A 22,568-nucleotide genomic window follows, 5' to 3' on the forward strand; every position below is an offset into this window, starting at 1 on the left:
GTTCTCCATTGAGGCATTTAATTCTTTGTTCAAACTGTGATATCAGAAACGTCCTTGACGATGAGCATGTGTTTTAAACTTCCTTCAGTAATTTCATCACCCTTCACGAATGTTGCAGATGCCTTCAAGATAGTTATCAGTAAACACAATCGCAGTTCTTTTCCTGGTCGCAAACACATTTTAAAACCACAAGAAAATTAAACATCCTTAAATTATTGACTTCTTACAAACTGTTGCTTGGAGAATTTCTAGTTTCTCTGCAATTCAAACAAAGGCAATCTCTGACATTATCAATCAACACCAGATATGGCCTGCTGCTGCTCCTATTGTTTATGTTCTTATACCCAATCTCCTGATTCTCTCTCAGATTCCAAACTGTGGATTCTCTCACAAATTCCCAATTTCCTGATCCTTTGTCACTCTCCTGCAGCTTTGCAAAACACTTTGGACCAATTAGGCAGCTGGATTTGCATTTTTTGAAACACATTCAGTCTTTTACCTTCGTGTTTTCAGACACCGTGACGCCATTTTTTTTGTACGTGAACCATCTCCAAAGCTCTAAATTGGCATCAAAGTGAAACATAGCTTTGAAATATGTCTGTTGATTGCTTTTATGTCGATTTTATGACTTCCCTGTTTTTACTAAACATTCCATAGCCTTAAAATGTTTTTTCACCATTGACTCTTTTTATCTGTAATGAAAGTAGCTTGCAGGTGTGAGCAGGTTACTTTACCTCGAAAAGTGCTTTTGGCCTATGCAATGCACCCTGGTCAGATTCGGTCAGTTTTCTGTACACCTGGAAACAACATAGCTTCCTGTATTTGATTTTAACTACTGATGCTCCTGGGTTGGTTAGCCTCACAAGTCTCAACCACAAATATCAATTAAAATAATACTGGCATCTTTTGCAATGCTTCGGACAAAAAAGACAGAAAGTTAACATGCAGCTATAACAAGAACTTTGGAAGGAAACATATGTTGACCTTGATTGCAAGGAGTTGCAACGTTGCTACAATTGTACCAGGCTCTGATGAGACCACCCCTGGAATATTGTGCACAATTCCATAACTAAGGAAAGATAACTAAGCCTTTGAGCCAGTACAGTGAAGTTTCACTAGATTGGTTTCTGGGATGAGGGAGCTGTCGTTTGATGACAGATTCAGTGCAATAGGCCATTACTCTCCCGAGCTGAGAAGGATGACATATGATCTCTTTGAAACATATACGATTCTGAGTGTTTGGCAGGGGAGATGCTGAATGGCTGTTTCCCCTGGCTGGGGAATCAACAACTCAAAGACATAATCTCAGGATAAGGGGTTGACCATTTTGGACAGAGAAGAGGAAAAATTTCCTAAGTCAGAGGGTTGGAATTCTTGGGAATGCTCAGTCATTGAGTATGGACAAGGCTGAGATCTATAAAATTTTCATCTCTAAGAATCAAGGGATATGGTGGGAAAGTGGAGTTGAGGTCAAGCATCAACCATAATCTTATTGAATGGTGAAGCAGACTCAAGTGTTGATAGGGTCTCTGCTGCTAATGCTATAATTCCCAATCTCTCAATCATCTCTCAGATTCCCAATCTCAAAAAACAAAGAACAAAGAAAATTACAGCACAGGAACAGGCCCTTCGGCCCTCCAAGCCTGCGCCGATCCAGATCCTCTATCTAAACCTGTCGCCTATTTTCTAAGGGTCTGTATCTCTTTGCTTCCTGCCCATTCATGTATCTGTCTAGATACATCTTAAAAGACGCTATCGTGCCCGCGTCTACCACCTCCGCTGGCAACGCGTTCCAGGCACCCACCACCCTCTGCGTAAAGAACTTTCCACGCATATCCCCCCTAAACTTTTCCCCTCTCACTTTGAGCTCGTGACCCCTCGTAATTGAATCCCCCACTCTGGGAAAAAGCTTCTTGCTATCCATCCTGTTTATACCTCTTATGATTTTGTACACCTCAATCAGGTCCCCCCTCAACCTCCGTCTTTCTAATGAAAATAATCCTAATCTACTCAACCTCTCTTCATAGCTAGCGCCCTCCATACCAGGCAACATCCTGGTGAACCTCCTCTGCACCCTCTCCAAAGCATCTACATCCTTTTGGTAATGTGGCGACCAGAACTGCACGCAGTATTCCAAATGTGGCCGAACCAAAGTCCTATACAACTGTAACATGACCTGCCAACTCTTGTACTCAATACCCCTTTCGATGAAGGAAAGCATGCCGTATGCCTTCTTGACCACTCTATTGACCTGCGTTGCCACCTTCAGGGAACAATGGACCTGAACACCCAAATCTCTCTGTACATCACTTTTCCCCAGGACTTTTCCATTTACTGTTTCGTTCACTCTTGAATTGGATCTTCCAAAATGCATCACCTCGCATTTGCCCAGATTGAACTCCATCTGCCATTTCTCTGCCCAACTCTCCAATCTATCTATATTCTGCTGTATTCTCTGACAGTCCCCTTCACTATCTGCTATTCCACCAATCTTAGTGTCATCTGCAAACTTGCTAATCAGACCACCTATACTTTCCTCCAAATCATTTATGTATATCACAAACAACAGTGGTCCCAGCACGGATCCCTGTGGAACACCACTGGTCACACGTCTCCATTTTGAGAAACTCCCTTCCACTGCTACTCTCTGTCTCCTGTTGCCCAGCCAGTTCTTTATCCATCTAGCTAGTACACCCTGGACCCCATGCGACTTCACTTTCTCCATCAGCCTACCATGGGGAACCTTATCAAACGCCTTACTGAAGTCCATGTATATGACATCTACAGCCCTTCCCTCATCAATCAACTTTGCCACTTCCTCAAAGAATTCTATTAAGTTGGTAAGACATGACCTTCCCTGCACAAAACCATGTTGCCTATCACTGATAAGCCCATTTTCTTCCAAATGGGAATAGATCCTATCCCACAGTATCTTCTCCAGCAGCTTCCCTACCACTGACATCAGGCTCACCGGTCTATAATTACCTGGATTATCCCTGCTAATCTCATGATTGTTTCTCAGATTCCCAATCTCATGGTTGTTTATCAGATTCCCAAACTCCGAATCCTCTGTCTGATTCCCAATCTTCCAATCCTCTCACAGATGCCCAAATTCCTGATCCTCTCACAGGTTCACAAACCCCTGCTCCTGTGTCTGAATTGCAGGCTGTAAACTGACAAAAAATTCCTCCCTCACGTGGAATCATTTCCCTTGAAAAGCTTGAAATGCAAACCAATGTGCAGTAATCAGAAAGAAGCAATTCATGCTTTTAAAATATTTTTATTAATTCCCGTTCATCTGCTCAGCAGTAAATAATATAAATAAATAATATAAATACATCGATTCATAAATATATTTTAAAAATAGCTTAAATAAATTTGGAACATCCAAATCTTGATAGTATTTATGCGACTGAAAGACACCTTTAAAAACGATGTTACATTTTTGTATAAAATACAGATTTTGGTCAATGCACCAAAATTAATATTCAGCAGTCGAACAATGGACACTGCAAGGCATGATGGGAATGTAACTTCTCCATATCAACCAATCAGGAAACAATTCCAAAAATGAACCGGAGATCAGAGCAGCACATTTTCGAATTAAATAATAACCTGATAAAGCAGAAATAAACGAATAATTGTTTCTTTAAATTTGTTACTATCATGCATTTTTGGGTGGTTTGTAGTGTTTGTAGAATATACTTTCCCTTTTTTTTAATTGTTTATGCATTGACCAATCACTTTCTAGAAAGTTGACATCCTGCGAAATGTTGACCAATCACATTGTAGAGGTGGAAAGCCAGTTGGCTGCTAGGAGATTGGTTGGCCTTCATCACCCAACAGAAATCTCAGAGACTTTGCATGAGCATCGCCACTGAAGATCCAAGAAGATATGAGAGATATATTATAACAGGAATAGATGACAAGGCATAGGCCATACTCTTCAAGGACCAATAACACAGTCTGAATATCAGACATGATAACCCACTTGTTAGCTCCTGGGATTGTCCCTGAGGCTTACCAGTTTAAATAACATCAACAACATTAAATATCAATTAAATATGAAATAAATTAAATATAAAATCAAATAAGTATGAAATAAATTAAAGGACCAGTTGATGATAGAGTTAACTTAAAAGGAGAAAACAAGCTTATTTAGAGCACGGTTATTGAACAACTGTCTCTTTGCACATTTACAACACAATTCATCTCATCAAACATGACGAATCTTGCACAGCAGTGAATCACCTACACCTGCTCCCAGTGTTAAAAGGATGTGGGAGAACAGAAAAGTCATAGGGACAGGTGTAGGTCATTCAGCCCCTCCAGCCTATTCCAAATGATGTGTCCAAGTACATCTGGCGGTTTAACATAGCTCGTGAATCCTGAGAGAGATGTATAATTCTTCAGACTGCACAAGTTTCTCTCAATACAGGATGAAGGAGCAGAGAGTGAATGAGGAGAGGCACAGACTCCCTCCGATCACTGACACTCTATACTGTGCAACCAATCTGGTGTGGCAGAGCTGAAAGTGCAGTGTGATAACCCACCACACTACCCAATTCTAAAACATCAACACATTTGATAGTTTCTGTCTCTGCAAGTGTTTAAATAAAATGAAGGAGAAATTAGTCTCTTTGTCCAATTAGTGCAGGATAGGACAATGTGTCCTGAACAGTTTCCACTGTACTTCAATCTGAAATTCTCAATCAGTCATCATTAGTGGCCAATCGCTAGAAGTAACTCAGGTTCCTCACAAAGCAAATATTCCAAAGAAGCTCTTTCCTTGGGCAGTGTCTACATATCTCACCACCTCCTCACTAACCCTGGAGTAGATCTGATCTCCCTCCTCAAACTCAAATATGGCTCCCTGATAGGAGGTCTTGTACCAGGGCTCTCCGTGTTGGCGGGAATGACAGGCTGACTTGGTGGCTCTCAGTAGCAAGGCTTCCTCTGGATAACTGGGTGAGAGCTTGGCGAGCTCGTGGCTCAGATAGACAGTCTTGTCCTGACAGCCCCTGCTGTAGAAGACCACCTGGGTGTAGACAAAGTACCGACCAGGGATCTTGATGACGAGACTGTTGTCCTTGAATTCCACGCCCTCGGCAAAGGTGGAGTCCGCCTCATTCTGCCAAATCACATTCTTTCCTTTTCTGGTTGGTGAAGCTGAGGAGAAAGAGAGAGGGAACAACATAAGGATGGAATAAAGACAAAGCAACAATTTGCATTTATATAGTGCCTGTAACATCCTCAGGACATCCCAAAGCACTTTACAGCCAATGAAGTACTTTTTGAAGTGTAGTCACTGTTGTAATGCAGGAAATGGGGCAATCCATTTGCGTACAGTAAGCTCCCACCAATAACAATGTGATAATAACCAGATAATCTGTTGTTTCGTTCTGTTGTGTGCAGATACATATTGGCCCAGACAATGGGGCGGGGAGAGGGGGTCTCCCCTACTCTTCTCCAATAGGCTTGTAGCTGTTTCTGTTCACAGGTGTTAAATATTAAACAGTACAAGCTCGATACATGGGACACTGAAGGAAGTAATGCTAAATGTCCAAAAATCTGAGTGGAATTAACTGGCCTTGGCCAGACAATGAACAGATGGGATACATAAAACAACACAGGATAGAAGGGGGCCATTCGGCCCATTGTGCCTGTGCTGTATCTTTGGTTGAACTATCCAATTAATCCCAATGCCCAATTCTTTCCCCAGCACCCTGTAATTTTCTGCTGTACTACAGTGGGAGGGCCTCACTTCAGGATGTGGGGTTATTAATAAGGTTAAGAATATTCTGGTACCTGTCAGGTGAGCTGCGATTCTCCCCCTCGGGTCATTTCCCACCTGTTTCATGAGATGAGGGAGACCTGGAAAAGGAAAAGGCAGATTCTCAGTTACTATTATAACACACACAGACCCAAAACTAACTGACAGAGTGAGAGATAGTGAGAGTGAGACAGAGTGAGAGAGAATGATAGAAAGGGAGAAATGAAGACAGAGAGATAGTAAGAGAAAATGAGAGAGAAAGAGTGAGACTAACACAGACAGAAACATTTACAGAGTGAGAGATTCTGAAAGAGATTGATATATAGGTGTGCAGACAGTTTGATACAGAGTGATACATAGAGTCATATTGATAGAGAAATAGATTGAGGGAACACTCACCACTGTTACTCGGGACTGTTGTCAGGGGAGAATGAATCTGCTCAGACTGTAATCTTACTTCCTGTAGAAATTAAACAAAGAAAGAGGTTAAGATGTGAAATTCACCCTGAATAATTCAACAGGAACATCTGTACAAACGTTCAGCTCATATTCTCTGCGTTGCACAGAGAGACTGGGGAGATTCAGACTCTGATTCCCATACTCTAGATTGACAGCAGATAGTTTATCAGAAAACAAGTCTTGGCTAAAGCTGAATAATGTACAGGATTGGTTATTAAATGGCTGCATGTTTTCAATCCAGGCCGTACTGAGGTGTTCAGAGAGAACAGTAAAACCCAACAGCCGCATTAACTGGGTGAACACAGTTTACTGTTTCACTGCAAGGAGCAGTGAGGACAGACACTGAAATCACTTCACAGCTTTACAGCAGCCTCTCGGAGGAATGCAAGGAACAAAGGAAAGGCAACAAGTCGGAACTTGATCACTGTTTCCAAATAAAATCACACACCTGGTTTGAAGGTAAAACTCCAAGCTGACAGAGTAACAGGTAGGAAGACACAGCCAGCAAACCCAGCACAGCCACTGCACAGAGACACTGCCAGAAACAGCTTTTCTTCGGCTCTGACTGCCTGAGCACAACCACTCCTCCAGTCTCAAGGTCCAGCAACTTGTTCTCACAACTCATGGTGTTAGATGTCAGTCGGAGCTTTGTTAGTAGCAGCCTTGTGTCTGACCCAGCGCCTCTCACTCTCAGTTCTCTGAGTGCTTTGTGATTGCTGCAGCTTCACGGCAGCTCTTTATAAAGAGCAGAGTCACATCACTGGTAAGTGTGATGCAATGGAGTAGGAAATACCCAACCGAAAGCAGCAACGATTGGAAAACGGCAACTTCTCCCGAGGACAATGTGAGAATGATGTGAGACTGGATCTGTTCAACTTTCACTGAACATAGAAATAATTCGGCAGTTTCACCAATGCTGGGGAAACTTTAACAAAACTAAAAGTGGGCATTGTACATTGTCCCATGTTCTAAATGTATCCACGATGTGCTAATGAGTGTGTCATTAACAATGAGAGAGAAAATATAGAGAAAGATAAAGTTTTTACAAATGTATTGAGAAAGAGAGTGGATCGGGATAACGTAATCGACACGAAGGAAATGGTAGACGTGTTAAAATTTAAATTAAGAAAACATTAGACTGAATATTGCACCCAGGAGTTCAAGGAAAACTGAGTTCAGTGTGAAGACCTTCCAGAGAATGCAATCACACTGGACATAAAAGAAGATGGTTTTGGAAGTTGGAGACCAATCATTGAAACATTTAAAATTCCGAGATGCTGCGAGGATGTTTCCCCTTGTGGGGGTCTCTGGAGATAGAGGGGACAGTTTTAAAATTAGGGATCTCCTATTTAAGACTGAGATGAGGAGAATTTTTTTCTCTCAGAGGGTCCTTAGTCTGTGGAATTCTTTCCCCCCGAGAGCAGTGGAGGTTATTGAATATATTCAAGGTTGAGTTCGACAGATTTTTGACCTGCAAGGGAGTCAAGGGTTATCAGTGGGCGGGGAGAAGGGGGGGCGGGGGGTTGCTGGTGGAGACAGGAAACTGGAATTGAGGCCACAATCAGATCAGCCATGATATTATGAAATGGTGCAGCAGGCCTGTTCGGCTGAATGGTCTACTCCTGCTCTTAATTCTTGTGGTTGAGTCATCAGTATTTCTTTTATTCTTTCACGGGATGTGGGCGTCGCTGGTCAGGCCAGCAATTATTGCCCATCCCTAATTGCCCTTGAGGTGGTGGTGAGCTGCCTTCTTGAACCACTGCAGTCCATGTGGGGTAGGTGCACCCACAGTGCTGTTAGGAAGGGAGTTCCAGGATTTTGACCCAGCATTAGTGAATGAACAGTGATATAGTTCCAAGTCAGGGTGGCATGTGGCTTGGAGGGGAACTTGCAGGTGGTGGTGTTCCCAGGTATCTGCTGCCCTTGTCCTAGCTGGTAGAGGTCCCAGATTTAGAAGGTGCTATTGAAGGAGCCTTGGTGTGTTGCTGCAGTGCATCTTGTAGATGGTACACACTGCCGCCACTGTGAATGTTGAAGGTGGTAGATGGTGTGCCAATCAAGCAGGCTGCTTTGTCCTGGATGGTGTCGAGCTTCCTGAGTGTTGTTGGAGTTGCACCCATCCAGGCAAGTGGAGAGTATTCTGTCACACTCCTCACTTGTGCCTTGTAGATGGTGGACAGGCATTGGGGAGACAGGCGGTGAGTTACTTGCTGCAGAATTCCCAGTCATTGACCTGCACTTGCAGCCACTCCAGGGAATTGGATAATTATCTGAAGAGAAAAAGTTTACAAGGCTGTGGGGAAAAGGCAGGGGAGTGGTACTAGCTGAGTAACTTTTACAGAGAGCTGGCAAAGACACGACAGGCAGAATGGCCTCCTACTGTGCTGTAACCATTCTATGATTCATTCTGCGATGGATAATTTAGTTCCCTGTTCCTAGAAAGCAGATTGAAGAACATTGTTTCTGGGGAAGGGAGAGACGGTAAAGGGAAACATGCATTTGTTGAGGTGAATCAGGAAATTGTTGGAATGGAAAGTCTTTCCAAATTCCAGGGAAGTACTCGGTGTGTTAAATGTAGATAAAGTCCTCCTGACACTTGTCCATTTAGGCCGGCGCAGTACTATTCCACATCAGGTGGAATACAGAGTAACACTGTCTGGTCATTTGGAACACAGGAACATATGAACAGAAGGAGGCCATTCAGCCCTTCCAGTCTGTTCCATCATTCAAAACTCTGGAGTTTTGTCCATGATGGGACCAAAGCTGTTTAGATCAGGAGCCAATTGCCCCTGATGGAACCCAAACTGAGCTTGGAAAGGACACAGATTCACAAAGGATATATTGGCCTTGGAGGATTGCAGCACTGATTGACTAGAATTACATCAGGGCTACAAGGGTTAAATGACAAGGAAAGGTTGTATAAACTTGTTTTGTGTTCTCTTGAATATAAGAGATTGAGGAGGTCAAGGTAGTTAAAATGTTAAAGGATTTAATCGAGTAGATGTGTGGAAACTATATACTGTGGTGGGTGATCCAAGGATAAGTGAACATAATCTTAATGTTGGAGTGAGGCCATGTTGAGGGAATTTCAGGAAGTGCTTTTTCACACAAAAGCTTGTAGAAATCTTGGACTCTCTCTCACCAAAAGATTGCGAATGCTGGGGGACAGTTGGAGTGTTCAAGACTGAGATGGAGAGATTTTTGTTCGGTCAGAGTCTCAAGGGATATGGAGTAAAGGCTGGTGGATGGAGGTGAGATACAGATCTGCCATGATCTATTTGAATGATGGAACAGACTGGAAGGGCTGAATGGCCTCCTTCTGTTCATATGTTCCTGTGTTCCAAATGACCAGACAGTGTTACTCTGTATTGCACCTGATGTGGAATAGTACTGCGCCGGCCTAAATGGACAAGTGTCAGGAGGACTTTATCTACATTTAACACACCGAGTACTTCCCTGGAATTTGGAAAGACTTTCCATTCCAACAATTTCCTGATTCACCTCAATAAATGCATGTTTCCCTTTACCGTCTCTCCCTTCCCCAGAAACAATGTTCTTCAATCTGCTTTCCAGGAACAGGGAACTAAATTATCCATCGCAGAATGAATCATAGAATGGTTACAGCACAGTAAGAGGCCATTCTGCCTGTCGTGTCTTTGCCAGCTCTCTGTAAAAGTTACTCAGCTAGTACCACTCCCCTGCCTTTTCCCCACAGCCTTGTAAGCTTTTTCTCTTCAGATAATTATCCAATTCCCTTTTGAAAGCCACAATTCAATCTGCCTCCGCCACACTTTCAGGCAGTGCATTCCAGATCCTAATCACGCAATGGGAACAGTTTCTGTCTATGTACTCTGTCCCAAATCCTCATGATTTTGAACACCTATATCAAATCTCCTCTCAACCTTCTCTTCTCGAAAGAGAACAGCTCCAGATTCACCAACCTATCCTCATAAGTGAAGTCTCTCTTCCCCAGAACAATTTTGTAAATCTCTAAAACCTTCAAATCCTTCCTAAAGTGTGGTGCCCAAAATTGAACACAATACTCCAGGTAAGGCCAAACCAGTGTTTTATACAGATTTATTAAAACTTCTTGTTTTTGTAATCTGTGCTTCGATTTATAAAGCCCAGGACTTTCTGTGGCTTTTGAACCACGTTCTCAACCTGCCCTGCCACCTTCAACGATTTGTGCACTTAGACACCAGGACCCCCTGCTCGCCCGTTAGAATTAGAACATAGAACATAGAACATAGAACAGTACAGCACAGTACAGGCCCTTCGGCCCACGATGTTGTGCTGAACCTTTAACCTACTCTAACATCAAACTAACTACATACCCTTCATTCTACTATCATCCATGTACCTATCCAAGAGTCGCTTAAATGTCCCTAATGTATCTGCTTCTACTACCACCACTGGCAGCGCATTCCACACACCCACCACTCTCTGTGTAAAGAACCTACCTCTGACATCTCCCCGAAACCTTCCTCCAATCACCTCAAAATTATGCCCCCTGGTGATAGCCCTTTCCACCCTGGGAATTGTATCCTTTATTTTATATTGCCTTTCCTCGTTCTTCCTACCAAAATGTTTCACTTCAAACTTCTTTGCATTTTATTTCATCTGGTACTTGTCTGCCCTTTCCACCAGCCTGTCTATGTCTTCTTGAAGTTCATCACTATCCTCCTCACAATTCACAACACTTCCAAGTTTTGTAGCATCGCAAATTTTGAAAATGTGCCCTGCAAACCCAAGTCCAGGTTATTAATATATATCAAGAAAAGCAGTGGTCCGAACACCAACCCCTGGGGCACCCCACTATATACCTTCTTCCAGCCTGGAAAACAGCCATTCACCACTACTCTGTGTCTCCTGTCACTCAGCCAGCTCCATACTGCTACTGTCCCGTTTCTTCCATGAGCACTACATTTTCTGACAAGCCTGGAATGTGGCACTTTATCAAACACCTTTTGGTAGTCAATGTACGCCACATCAACGGAATTATCCTGATCAACCCTTTCTGTGACCGCATCAAGAAACTCAAATCAAATTCGTCAAACATGATTTACCCTTAACAAATCCATGCTGGCTTTCCTTAATTAATCCACATTTATCCAAGTGACTGCTAATTTTGTCCTGAATTTTGTTTCTAAAAGATTTCCCACCAGTGAGGTTTAACTGACTGGCTGTAGTTTCTGGGCTCGTCCTTACATCCCTTTTTGAAGAAGGGTATAACATTAAGGGCGGCACAGTGGCGCAGTGGTTAGCACCGCAGCCTCACAGCTCCAGCGACCCGGGTTCAATTCTGGGTACTGCCTGTGTGGAGTTTGCAAGTTCTCCCTGTGTCTGCGTGGGTTTTCTCCGGGTGCTCCGGTTTCCTCCCACAAGCCAAAAGACTTGCAGGTTGGTAGGTAAATTGGCCATTACAAATTGTCCCTAGTATAGGTAGGTGGTAGGGAAATATAAGGACAGGTGGGGATGTGTTAGGAATATGGGATTAGTGTAGGATTAGTGTAAATGGGTGGTTGATGGTCGGCACAGACTCGGTGGGCCGAAGGGCCTGTTTCAGTGCTGTATCTCTAAACTCAAATTTGCAATTCTTCAGTCCTCTGGCACCACCCCTGTATCTAAGAAGGATTGGAACGTTATGGGCAGTGCCTCTGCAATTTTCACTCTTACTTCCCTCAGTATCCTTGAATATATTTCATCCAGTCCTGGTGACTTATCAATTTTAAGTACTGCCAGCCTTTCTAATACACCCACTTTATCAATTCTTAACCCTTCCAGTGTCTCAACTATTTCATCTTCACTACCTCTTTGGCAGCATCTACTCCCATTATACAGAGATCCAAAGTACTCATTTAATACCTCAGCCAAACCCTCTGCCACCAATTGTAAATCCCGTTTTTGGTCTCTAATTGGCTCTAAACTACCTTTTCTCACAATTTTACTATTTATATGCCTATAGAAAACTTTTGGATTTTCTTTTATGTTAGCTGCCAGTCTCTTCTCTTACTTCATTTTTCACTTCTTCTCTGAACTTACTCTATTCAGTCTGGTTTTCACTTGTATTATCCACTTGAAATTGGTTCTATGCACCCTTTTTCTGCCTCACCTTAATCTCTATCTCTCTCGTCATCCAGGGAGCTCTGTATTTGTTTGTCCTACCTTTTCCCCTGATGGGAATCTACCTTTGACATTTTACATGCTGAGCAATTATTTCCCAGAACCTAACAAGTAACAAGTGAGAATCACAGTAAGAATCATAGAAAGTTTAAGGCACAGAAAGAGCCCATCTTGTCTGTGCCAGCTGAAAAACAATCCACCTATTCTAATCCCACCTTCCAGCATTTGGTCCGTAGCCCTGCAGATTACGGCACTTGAGGTGCAAATCCAGACTTCTTTTGAATGAGTTGAGGGTCTCTGCTTCAACTACCCTTTCAGGCAGTGAGTTCCAGACCCCCACCACCCTCTGGGTGAAAAATCTTTTCCTCATTTGCCCACTAATTTTTCTATCAATCACTTTAAATCTATGCCCTCGTCACTGACCACTCAGCTAAGGTGAATAGACCCTTCACCTCCACTCTATTCAGGCCCTCACAATTTTGTACATTTTAATCACATGTCCCCTCAGCCTTCTCTGTTCCAATGAGTACAACCCCAGCCCATCCAATCTTTCCACATAGTTGTATTTTTCCAGTCCTGGCAGCATCCTCGTAAATCTCCTCTGTACTCTCTCTAGTGCAATTACATCCTTTCTGTAATGAGGTGACCAGAACTGCACACAGTACTCAAGTTGTACCTAACCAATGATTTATACAGTTCCAGCATAACCTCTCTGCTCTTGTATTCTATACCTCGGCCAATAAAGGAAAGAATTCCATATGCCTTTTTAACCACCTTATCGACCTGTCCTGCTATCTTCAGGTATCTGTGGACATTCACTCCAAGGTCTCTGACTTCATCTACACTTCTCAGTATTTGCCCATTAATCGTGTATTCTTTTGCTTTGTTTGAGCTCCCGAAATGCAACACCTCACACTTCTCCAGGTTGAACTCCATTTGCCACTTTTCTGCCCATCTAACCAGAGTATCAATATCTTCCTGCAGCCTACAGCTATCCTCTCGCTATCTACCACACGGCCTCCCTGTAACATCTCATCTGAAAGACAACATCTCCAACAATGCAACACTCCTTTGGTACTACACTGACAACATGGGAAACCAGAAAGATAAGTGTGGAGATTTGAAAAGCAGCCTGTAGCATTCTTAAATATTGCACTATTCTGTCTGACCAGTGAGTGATGGTGAAGTCATTAGGGGAATTGATCTGGAGGAGTCATGAGTGAGCCAGCTGAGTTGGCTAAGAGTGAGTGATGAGTTTGTGATGACTGTCAGACCCTTCCTGTTCGATGCTGAAGTGAGTGCCCATGTTTTATTCCCTTTACCTCAGCCCGATTGTGCTCTCAGGCCCAAGTCAGCCCGGGCGCAACCTATTAAATAAAAACCAAAAGAAAGGATCACTTAACTCTGGCTGACTTAAAAAGGGAATTTTTTTGAGCTTGAAATTCATCTAGAAGCCAATGGAAAATCGGGCTGAGTGTAATGTGGGATTTGGATTGGATGTATCCCGTTTCATCAAGGCAAATTTCACCCCCCCCCCCCTCACCCACCCCCCTCCCCCCCACACCCCGCTTTTTTCATCCTGTTCATTATTTTTGGATCTCTTTTATTTTGATCTTTAAGCGCTCATGATATAATTGGACCGCCTGCTTTTTTCCCTCTTCATTTCCTTCTTTTCCCGAAGGAGAGGTGGATGAAATTGGATATGGGGCAGACAGCGTTAAACACATGTTATTGCATTCGCCATCCACTATATGCCCAACACCATATTGGTTCTGTTGGTTGCCAAAGAACTAAATATCGGATGCCTGGTCGAATGGGCATCAAGTGCCACATCATCTGATCCCCCCCAGCCCAATGTCCAATTTCACCGCCATGATTCTTGCTTGGAGGACAGTTCCAAAGAGGACACCTCTGCACCAAGTGGCCAATCGTTGTGAATGAGTGAACACAGTGTTGCAATGTCATTCAACTGTAAGGAAGCTAATCCTCTTCTCACCAATGTGCAATTCCCATCACTGTAACAATCTGATTTAAATGTGAGGATGAGAATTTTATATCAGAAGCGTTGGAAGACTGGAAGCCAATGTAGGTCAGTGAGCACTCGGGTGATAGGTAAACAGGACTTGCTACTGAATGGGTTAGGGGTAGTAGAGTTTTGGATGAGTTCCAGTTTACAGAGTATGACAATTAGGAGGCCGGCATTGGACTAGTCAAGCCAGGAGGTGCTGGATGAGAGTTTCAGCAGCAGATGGGATGAAACAGGGATAGAGGTGGGCCATGTTATTGAGGTAGAACTAGGTGGATTTTGGACCTTGGTGATTGAGAGAATATGGTGTCAAAAACTCAGTTCAGAGTTAGACTGTACACTGAGGTTGTAAACAGTCTGGTTCAATCTGAGACTGTGGCCAGGATGGGGGCTAGAATCAATAGTGAGGAGACAGATCTTATAGCAGGATCTGAATATAATTGGTTTTGTTCTTTCCAATTTTTAACTGGAGGAAATTACTTCTTATCCAGGACTGGATGTCAGATAAGCAGTCTGACATAACAGAGTCATGGAGGGGTGGAACAAGGAGGTGGAAATGGAATGCTGGCTGTCATTAAAGTACATGTGGAACATGACAGCAAGTCTTTGGATGTTGTTGCCAAGGTACAACATGTAGATGAGGAAGAGGAGGGATCAAGAGAAGATCCTTGAAGATCTCTGGAGGTAACAGTGCAGAGACAGGATTGCTGGAGTTGCTCTAGCTAAAATTATATTGGTAAAAGTGGAATCCAGTGAAGATAGAGCTAGACAATGGAAGAGAGGTGTTGGAGGAGGATGGTGTGGTCAAACGTGTCAAAGGCTGCAGACAGGGTGAGAAGCATGAGGAGATAAAATTTACCACAGTCACAACCATAAAGGATGTCATTTGTGACTTTGATAAGAGCCATTTCAGTACTGTGATGGGGCAGAAACCTGATTGGTGAGATTCAAATGGGTATCTGCAGCAAAGGTGGGCATGGATTTGGGAGGCAACAACACATTCAAGGACTTTGAAGAGGAAAAGGAGGTTGGAGATTGGGTGGTAGTTTGCAAGGATGGTGGGGTCAAGGGCGGGATTTTTGAGAAGATTTTGGGGCAGATTTGAAGGAGAGAGGGACAATACCCGAGAAGAAAGAACTGTTTATAATATCAGATAACATGAGGGCCAGGAGGAAAGTTGGGTCCTCAGCAGTTTCATGAGAATGGGATCAAGGGAGCAGGAGGGGCAAATAAACAGAATGAGCTCAGAGAAAGCATGAGAGAAATAGGAGAGAAACTAAAGAAGGACATGTCTTCAGGACAGTGCAGGGTGCTGAGGGGAGGGGGAAGGTGGTTGGGGTAGGATGCAGGTAGTTTGGCTTGATGGGGGAGGGGACAAAGGCGATCATTGCCGGCAGCTGAACAGATCTTTGTGATAAAACACCCATGATCTCCTCACGCTGTTGTTGGTGGAGTGGGGGGGGTGGGGGGGGGGGTGCGGGGTAAGGGTGGAGACTAAAGGGAAGGGTTTGAAGGAGAAGGTTGGTAATGAAGCAGATAAACCGGGGCTTCTCTGTGCTCTCCACATGATCCTGGCCTAGTGGCTGCTTTTGGCAGAAGAGACGATGGTCTGGAAGTGCTTGATGTGATCCAGGCAGATCTGGGATTGGATGGCTTAACCTGTTGTGGATCAGATATGGTCAACTCTGCAACCCTTGGATTTCAGGGAAGAGAGATGGGGTGAAGGGGGGCAGGATGGAGTGGGGGGGGGGGGTGGGGGGGTGGTCACACCAGAACGACCAGGATGGAAATGAGTAAAGGTTTAATTGGGGACATGGACATCAAAGATGGAGTTGAGGGAATGGTTAAGCATACATGTACCTGCTGAAATACTGTGGCTTCTGATAGACATAGAAGGGATTGGAATAAAAACAGAAAGTGCTGGAAATACTCAGCAGGTCTGGCAGTATATGGGCAGCAAGAAATAGAATTAACGTTTCAGATCAATGGCCTTTCATCAGAACTGGGAAGGGAATGTTTAACGTGGTGGATGGGGCGCCAATCAAACAGGCTGCTTTGTCCTGGATGGTGTCGGGTTTCTTGAGTATTGTTGGAGCTGCACCCATCCAGGTAAGTGGAGAGAATTCCACCACACTATGACTTGTGCTTTGTTGGTGTGTGGACAGGCTTTGGGGAGTCAGGAGGTGAGTTACTTGCCACAGGATTCCTAGCCTCTGACCCGCTGTTGTAGACACAGTATTTATACGGCTACTCTAGTTCAGTTTCTGGTCAATGGTAACCCCAGGATGTTGATAGTGGGGGATTCGGCGATCGTAATGCCATTAAGTGTCAAGCGGAAGTGGTTAGATTCTCTCCTGTTGGAGATGGTCATTGCCTGGCCTTTGTTTGGAATAAATGTTACTTGGAACTTATTAGCCTAAACCTGAATATTGTCCAGTCCTGCAGTGATGTCCTGGAGCTAAGTTGATTGACCTCCAACAACAACAGCCATCTTCCTTTGCACTAGGTACGACTCCAACCAGCGGAGAGATTTCCCCTGATTTCCATTGACTCCAGTTTTGCTAGGGCTCCTTGATGCCACACTCTGTCAAATGCTGCCTTGATGTCAAGGGCAGTCAATCTCACCTCAACTCTTGAGTTCAGCTCTTTTGTCCATGTTTGAACCAAGGCTGTAATGAGGTCAGAAGCTGAGTGGCAATGGTGGAACCCAAACTGAGCGTCACTGAGCAGGTTATTGCTGAGTAAGTGCTGCTTGATAGCACTGTTGATGATACCTTCCATCACTTTACTGATGATTGAGAGTAGACTGATAGTGCGGTAATTGGCTGGGTTAGATTTGACCTATTTTTTGTGCACAGGACATACCTGGGCAATTTTTTACATTGCCGGGCAGATGCCAGTGTTGTTGCTGTACTGGAACAGCTTGGCTAGGGGTGCAGCTAGTTCTGGAGCACAGGTCTTCAGTACTATTGCCGGAATGTTGTCAGGACCCATTGCCTTTGCAGTATCCCGTGCCTTCAGCCATTTCTTGATATCATGTGGAGTAAATCGAATTGGCTGAAGACTAGCATCTGAGATGCTGGGGACCTCGGGAGGAGATCAAGATGGATAATTCACGGGGCGGTTCTGGCTAAAGATTGTTGAAAATGCTTCTGACTTAACTTTTCACATGCTGGTTTCCCCCATCAGTGAGGAGAGAGATGTTTCTGGAGCCTCCTCCCCCCATTAGTTGTTTAGTTGTCCATAATTGTTTAATTTGAACAGACGTTATCACAAATTTATCCAAGGAGCTGCCAGGGAAAGGATGTTTGAGTGGATAGGGGTGTGGTTCCACCACTACCCCTCATTACCCCGCAGTGTCCATCCTGCTGATGCAAGGAGGGAGAATGACAAATACATGATAGGTACCCAGTGTGAGCTGGCCTAGAGTTCCAACAGCCCACCCACCTGCTCAGATACCTTTAACCCAATACACTCGGTGGATGCTGTATAGCCCACTGTTTCACACTCCGCTGAATGCTACAATCCACTGACTTGAATGAAATGTGAATTTGGGTGGGACATAGAACGTGTTCTCAGCGGCACTGATAGGGTTGATTTAAAATTATCTCTGAGCCTCACGGGAGTGGAAACGACGGAAAAGAAAGCCTTAGTTTTTTATAACATCTTTCACAACCTCAGGATGTCCCAAAGCACTTCCCAGCCAATTGTTTAAAAATACTATTGAAGGCGAACACCACTGCTCTTCTCTGAATAGCTGACAGGGCAGAAAACAGCCTTGGTTTAACATCTCATTCCCACCAAAGTGCAGCCCTCCCACATTATCGGCCTGGATTGCGTGTTCAGGACTCTGGCGTGGGGCTATGAGAGTAAAAGTGTAACCCACTGAGCCACAGCTGGAAGCTGGAGATCTGCTTGACATTGTAGCCATGCTGGTTAAAGGACTGGAGGCTGAACACCAATGAGTAAGCACGCAATCAAACTCTGAGAAACACGGAAACCTGTTTGCTGAGGTAAACTTTTGGCAGAATGGAAGCTGCTATAAATAGAAACAAGGAGATGAGGCAATAGCAAGCAAGCTCACTGACTGAGACACAGGCAAAGCTGCAACATTTACGCAAATAGCTGAAAGTACTGGAACAATTGTGGGATCACAGCCAATTTACACTGGAAAGTACAAGAGCAGAAAAAACTGTAAATGTTTGAAATCTGAAAGAAAAACAGACAAAGCTGGAAATACTCAGCAGGTCAGGCAGCTTTTTTTTTATTCATTCGGGATAGGTGAGTGTGGCTGGCTAGGCCAGCATTTATTGCCCATCTGTAATTGCCCTTGAGAAGGTGGTGGAAGGGCGATAACAATACAAGAGCATTCTGAAACGTTAACTCTGTTTCTCCCAACACAGGGGCTGCCTGACCCACTGAGCATTTTCAGGATGTTCTGCCTTGGTACACACTACATGATATGATAGGGAGTTGCCTATTCCAGTCAGTGTCGATATAACGGGAGTGAATTATTCTAGGAGTATTCTATACACGAGGAGTGAGATGTTTCAGTAGTACATACAATGGGAGTGAATTATTCTAGGAGTATTCTATACTATAGGAGTGAGATGTTTCAGTAGTATATACAATGGGAGTCAATTATTCGAGGAGTATTCTATACTAGAGGAGTGAGATGCTTCAGCAGTAAATACAATGGGAGTGAATTATTCTAATGGTATTCTATATGATAGGAGAGAGATGTTTCAGTAGTATATACAATGGCAGTGAATTATTCTAGTAGTATTCTATACTATAGGAGTGAGATGTTTCAGTAGTATATACAATGGGAGTGAATTATTCTAGTAGTATTCTATACTATAGGAGTGAGATGTTTGAGTAGTATATACAATGGGAGTGAATTATTCTAATGGTATTCTATATTACAGGAGTGAGATGTTTCAGTAGTATATACAATGAGAGTGAATTATTCTAATGGTATTCCATATTATAGGAGTGAGATGTTTCAATAGTATATACAATGGGAGTGAATTATTCTAATGGTATTCTATATTATAGGAGTGAGAAGTTTCAGTAGAATATACAATGGCAGTGAAATATTCTAGTAGTATTCTATACTATAGGAGTGAGATGTTTCAGTAGTATATACAATGGGAGTGAATTATTCTAGTAGTATTCTATACTATAGGAGTGAATGTTTCAGTAGTATATACAATGGGATTGAATTATTCTAGTAGTATTCTATTTTATGGGAGTGAGATGTTTCAATATTATATACAATGGGAGTGAATTATTCTCGGAGATTTCTGTATTATGGGAGTGAGATGTTTCAGTAGTATAGACAATGGGAGTGAATTATTCCAGTAGTATTCTATATTATGGGAGTGAGATGTTTCAGTAGTATATACAATGGGAGTAAATTATTCTAGTAGTATTCTATATTATGGGAGTGAGATGTTTCAGTAGTATATACAATGGGAGTGAATTATTCTAGTAGTATTCTATATTATGGGAGTGAGCTGTTTCAGTAGTATATACAATGGGAGTGAATTATTCTAGTAGTATTCTATACTATAGGAGTGAATGTTTCAGTAGTATATACAATGGGATTGAATTATTCTAGTAGTATTCTGTCTTTTGGGAGTGAGATGTTTCAGTATTATATACAATGGGATTGAATTAGTCTCGTAGTATTCTGTCTTTTGGGAGTGAGATGTTTCAGTAGTATATACAATGGGATTGAATTAGTCTAGTAGTATTCTGTATTATGGGAGTGAGATGTTTCAGTAGTACAGACAATGGGAGTGAGTTATTCCAGTAGTATTCTATATTATGGGAGTGAGATGTTTCAGTAGTATATACAATGGGAGTGAATTATTCTAGTAGTATTCTATATTATGGGAGTGAGATGTTTCAGTAGTATATACAATGGGAGTGAATTATTCTAGTAGTATTCTATATTATGGGAGTGAGCTGTTTCAGTAGTATATACAATGGGAGTGAATTATTCTAGTAGTATTCTATACTATAGGAGTGAATGTTTCAGTAGTATATACAATGGGATTGAATTATTCTAGTAGTATTCTGTCTTTTGGGAGTGAGATGTTTCAGTAGTATATACAATGGGATTGAATTAGTCTAGTAGTATTCTATATGATGGGAGTGAGATGTTTCAATAGTATATACAATGGGAGTGAATTATTCTCGTAGTATTCTGTATTATGGGAGTGAGATTTTCTGTAGTATATGCAATGGGATTGAATTATTCTAGTAGTATCCCATATTATGGGAGTGAGATGTTTCAGTCGTTTATACAATGGGAGTGAATTATTCTAGTAGTATTCTATATTATGGGAGTGAGATGTTTCAGTAGTACATACAATGGTGGTGAATTATTCTGGTAGTATTCTACACTATAGGAGTGAATGTTTCAGTAGTATATACAATGGGATTGAATTATTCTAGTCGTTTTCTGTATTATGGGAGTGAGATGTTTCAGTCGTATATACAATGGGAGTGAATTATTCTAGTAGTATTCTATACTATAGGAGTGAGATGTTTCAGTGGTATATACAATGGGAGTGAATTATTCTAGTAGTATTCGATACTGTAGAAGTGAGATGTTTCAGTCGTATAAACAATGGGATTGAATTATTCTGGTGGTATTCTGTATTATGGGAGTGAGATGTTTCAGTAGTATAAGCAATGGGAGTGAATTATTCTAGTAGTATTCTATATTATGGGTGTGAGATGTTTCAGTAGTAACAACAATGGGACTGAATTATTCTGTTAGTATTCTATACTATAGGAGTGAGATGTTTCAGTAGTATATACAATGGGAGTGAATTATTCTAGTAGTGTTCGATATTATGGGAGTGAGATGTTTCAGTAGTATGTACAATGGGAGTGAATTATTCTAGTACTATTCTATACGATAGGAGTGAGATGATGCAGTAGTATATACAATGGGATTGAATTATTCGAGTCGTATTCTATATTATGGGAGTGAGATGTTTCAGTCGTATATACAATGGGAGTGAATTATTCTAGTCGTATTCTATATTATAGGAGTGAGATGTTTCAGTAGTATATACAATGGGAGTGAATTATTCTGGTAGTGTTCTATACAGTAGATGTGAGATGTTTCTGTAGTATACACAATGGGATTGAATTATTCTCATAGTATTCTATATTATGGGAGTGAGTTGTTTCAGTAGTATATACAATGGGAGTGAATTATTCTCCTAGTATTCTATATTATGGGAGTGAGAAGTTTCAGTAGTATATACAATGGGATTGAATTATTCTAGTCGTTTTCTGTATTATGGGAGTGAGATGTTTCAGTCGTATATACAATGGGATTGAATTATTCTAGTAGTATTCTGTATTATAGCAGAGAGATGTTTCAGTAGTATGTACAATGGGAGTGAATTATTCGAGTAGTATTCTGTATTATAGCAGAGAGATGTTTCAGTAGTATATACAATGGGAGTGAATTATTCTAGTAGTATTCTGTATCTTGGAATGAGATGTTTCAGTAGTATATACAATGGGAGTGAATTATTCTAGTAGTGTTCTGGATTTTGGAATGAGATGTTTCAGTAGTATATACAATGGGAGTGAATTATTCCAGTAGTATTCTATGCTGTGGAAGTGAGATGTTTCAGTAGTATATACAATGGGATTGAATTATTCTCGTAGTATTCTATATTATGGGAGTGAGATGTTTCAGTAGTCTATACAATGGGATTGAATTATTCTAGTAGTATTCTCTATTATAGGAGTGAGATGTTTCAGTGGTATATGCAATGGGATTGAATTATTCTAATGGTATTCTATATTATTGGAGTGAGAAGTTTCAGTAGAATATACAATGGCAGTGAAATATTCTAGTAGTATTCTATACTATAGGAGTGAGATGTTTCAGTAGTATATACAATGGGAGTGAATTATTCTAATGGTATTCTATATTATAGGAGTGAGAAGTTTCAGTAGAATATACAATTGCAGTGAAATGTTCTAGTAGTATTCTATACTATAGGAGTGAGATGTTTCTGTAGTATAAAATGGGATTGAATTATTCTAGTAGTATTCTATATTATGGAAGTGAGATGTTTCCATATTATATACAATGGGAGTGAATTATTCTCGGAGATTTCTGTATGATGGGAGTGAGATGTTTCAGTA

General features: G+C 42.0%; 1 protein-coding gene across 1 annotated transcript; it reads right to left on the reverse strand.

The window, feature by feature from the left end:
* Nucleotides 1-3,372: 3,372 nt before the first annotated feature.
* LOC137345925 (tumor necrosis factor-like) lies at nucleotides 3,373-6,927 on the reverse strand. Its single transcript, XM_068009171.1, has 4 exons — nucleotides 6,681-6,927; nucleotides 6,173-6,233; nucleotides 5,809-5,874; nucleotides 3,373-5,169 (listed from the first exon to the last, which is right to left on the reverse strand). The coding sequence occupies exons 1-4, from the start codon at nucleotides 6,855-6,857 to the stop codon at nucleotides 4,757-4,759; spliced, it is 717 nt and encodes a 238-aa protein (XP_067865272.1). The 5' UTR covers nucleotides 6,858-6,927; the 3' UTR covers nucleotides 3,373-4,756.
* Between the last annotated feature and the right edge of the window lie 15,641 nt (nucleotides 6,928-22,568).

The sequence above is a fragment of the Heterodontus francisci genome, chromosome 29, assembly GCF_036365525.1.
Source record: "Heterodontus francisci isolate sHetFra1 chromosome 29, sHetFra1.hap1, whole genome shotgun sequence".
NCBI classification, from domain to species: domain Eukaryota; kingdom Metazoa; phylum Chordata; class Chondrichthyes; order Heterodontiformes; family Heterodontidae; genus Heterodontus; species Heterodontus francisci.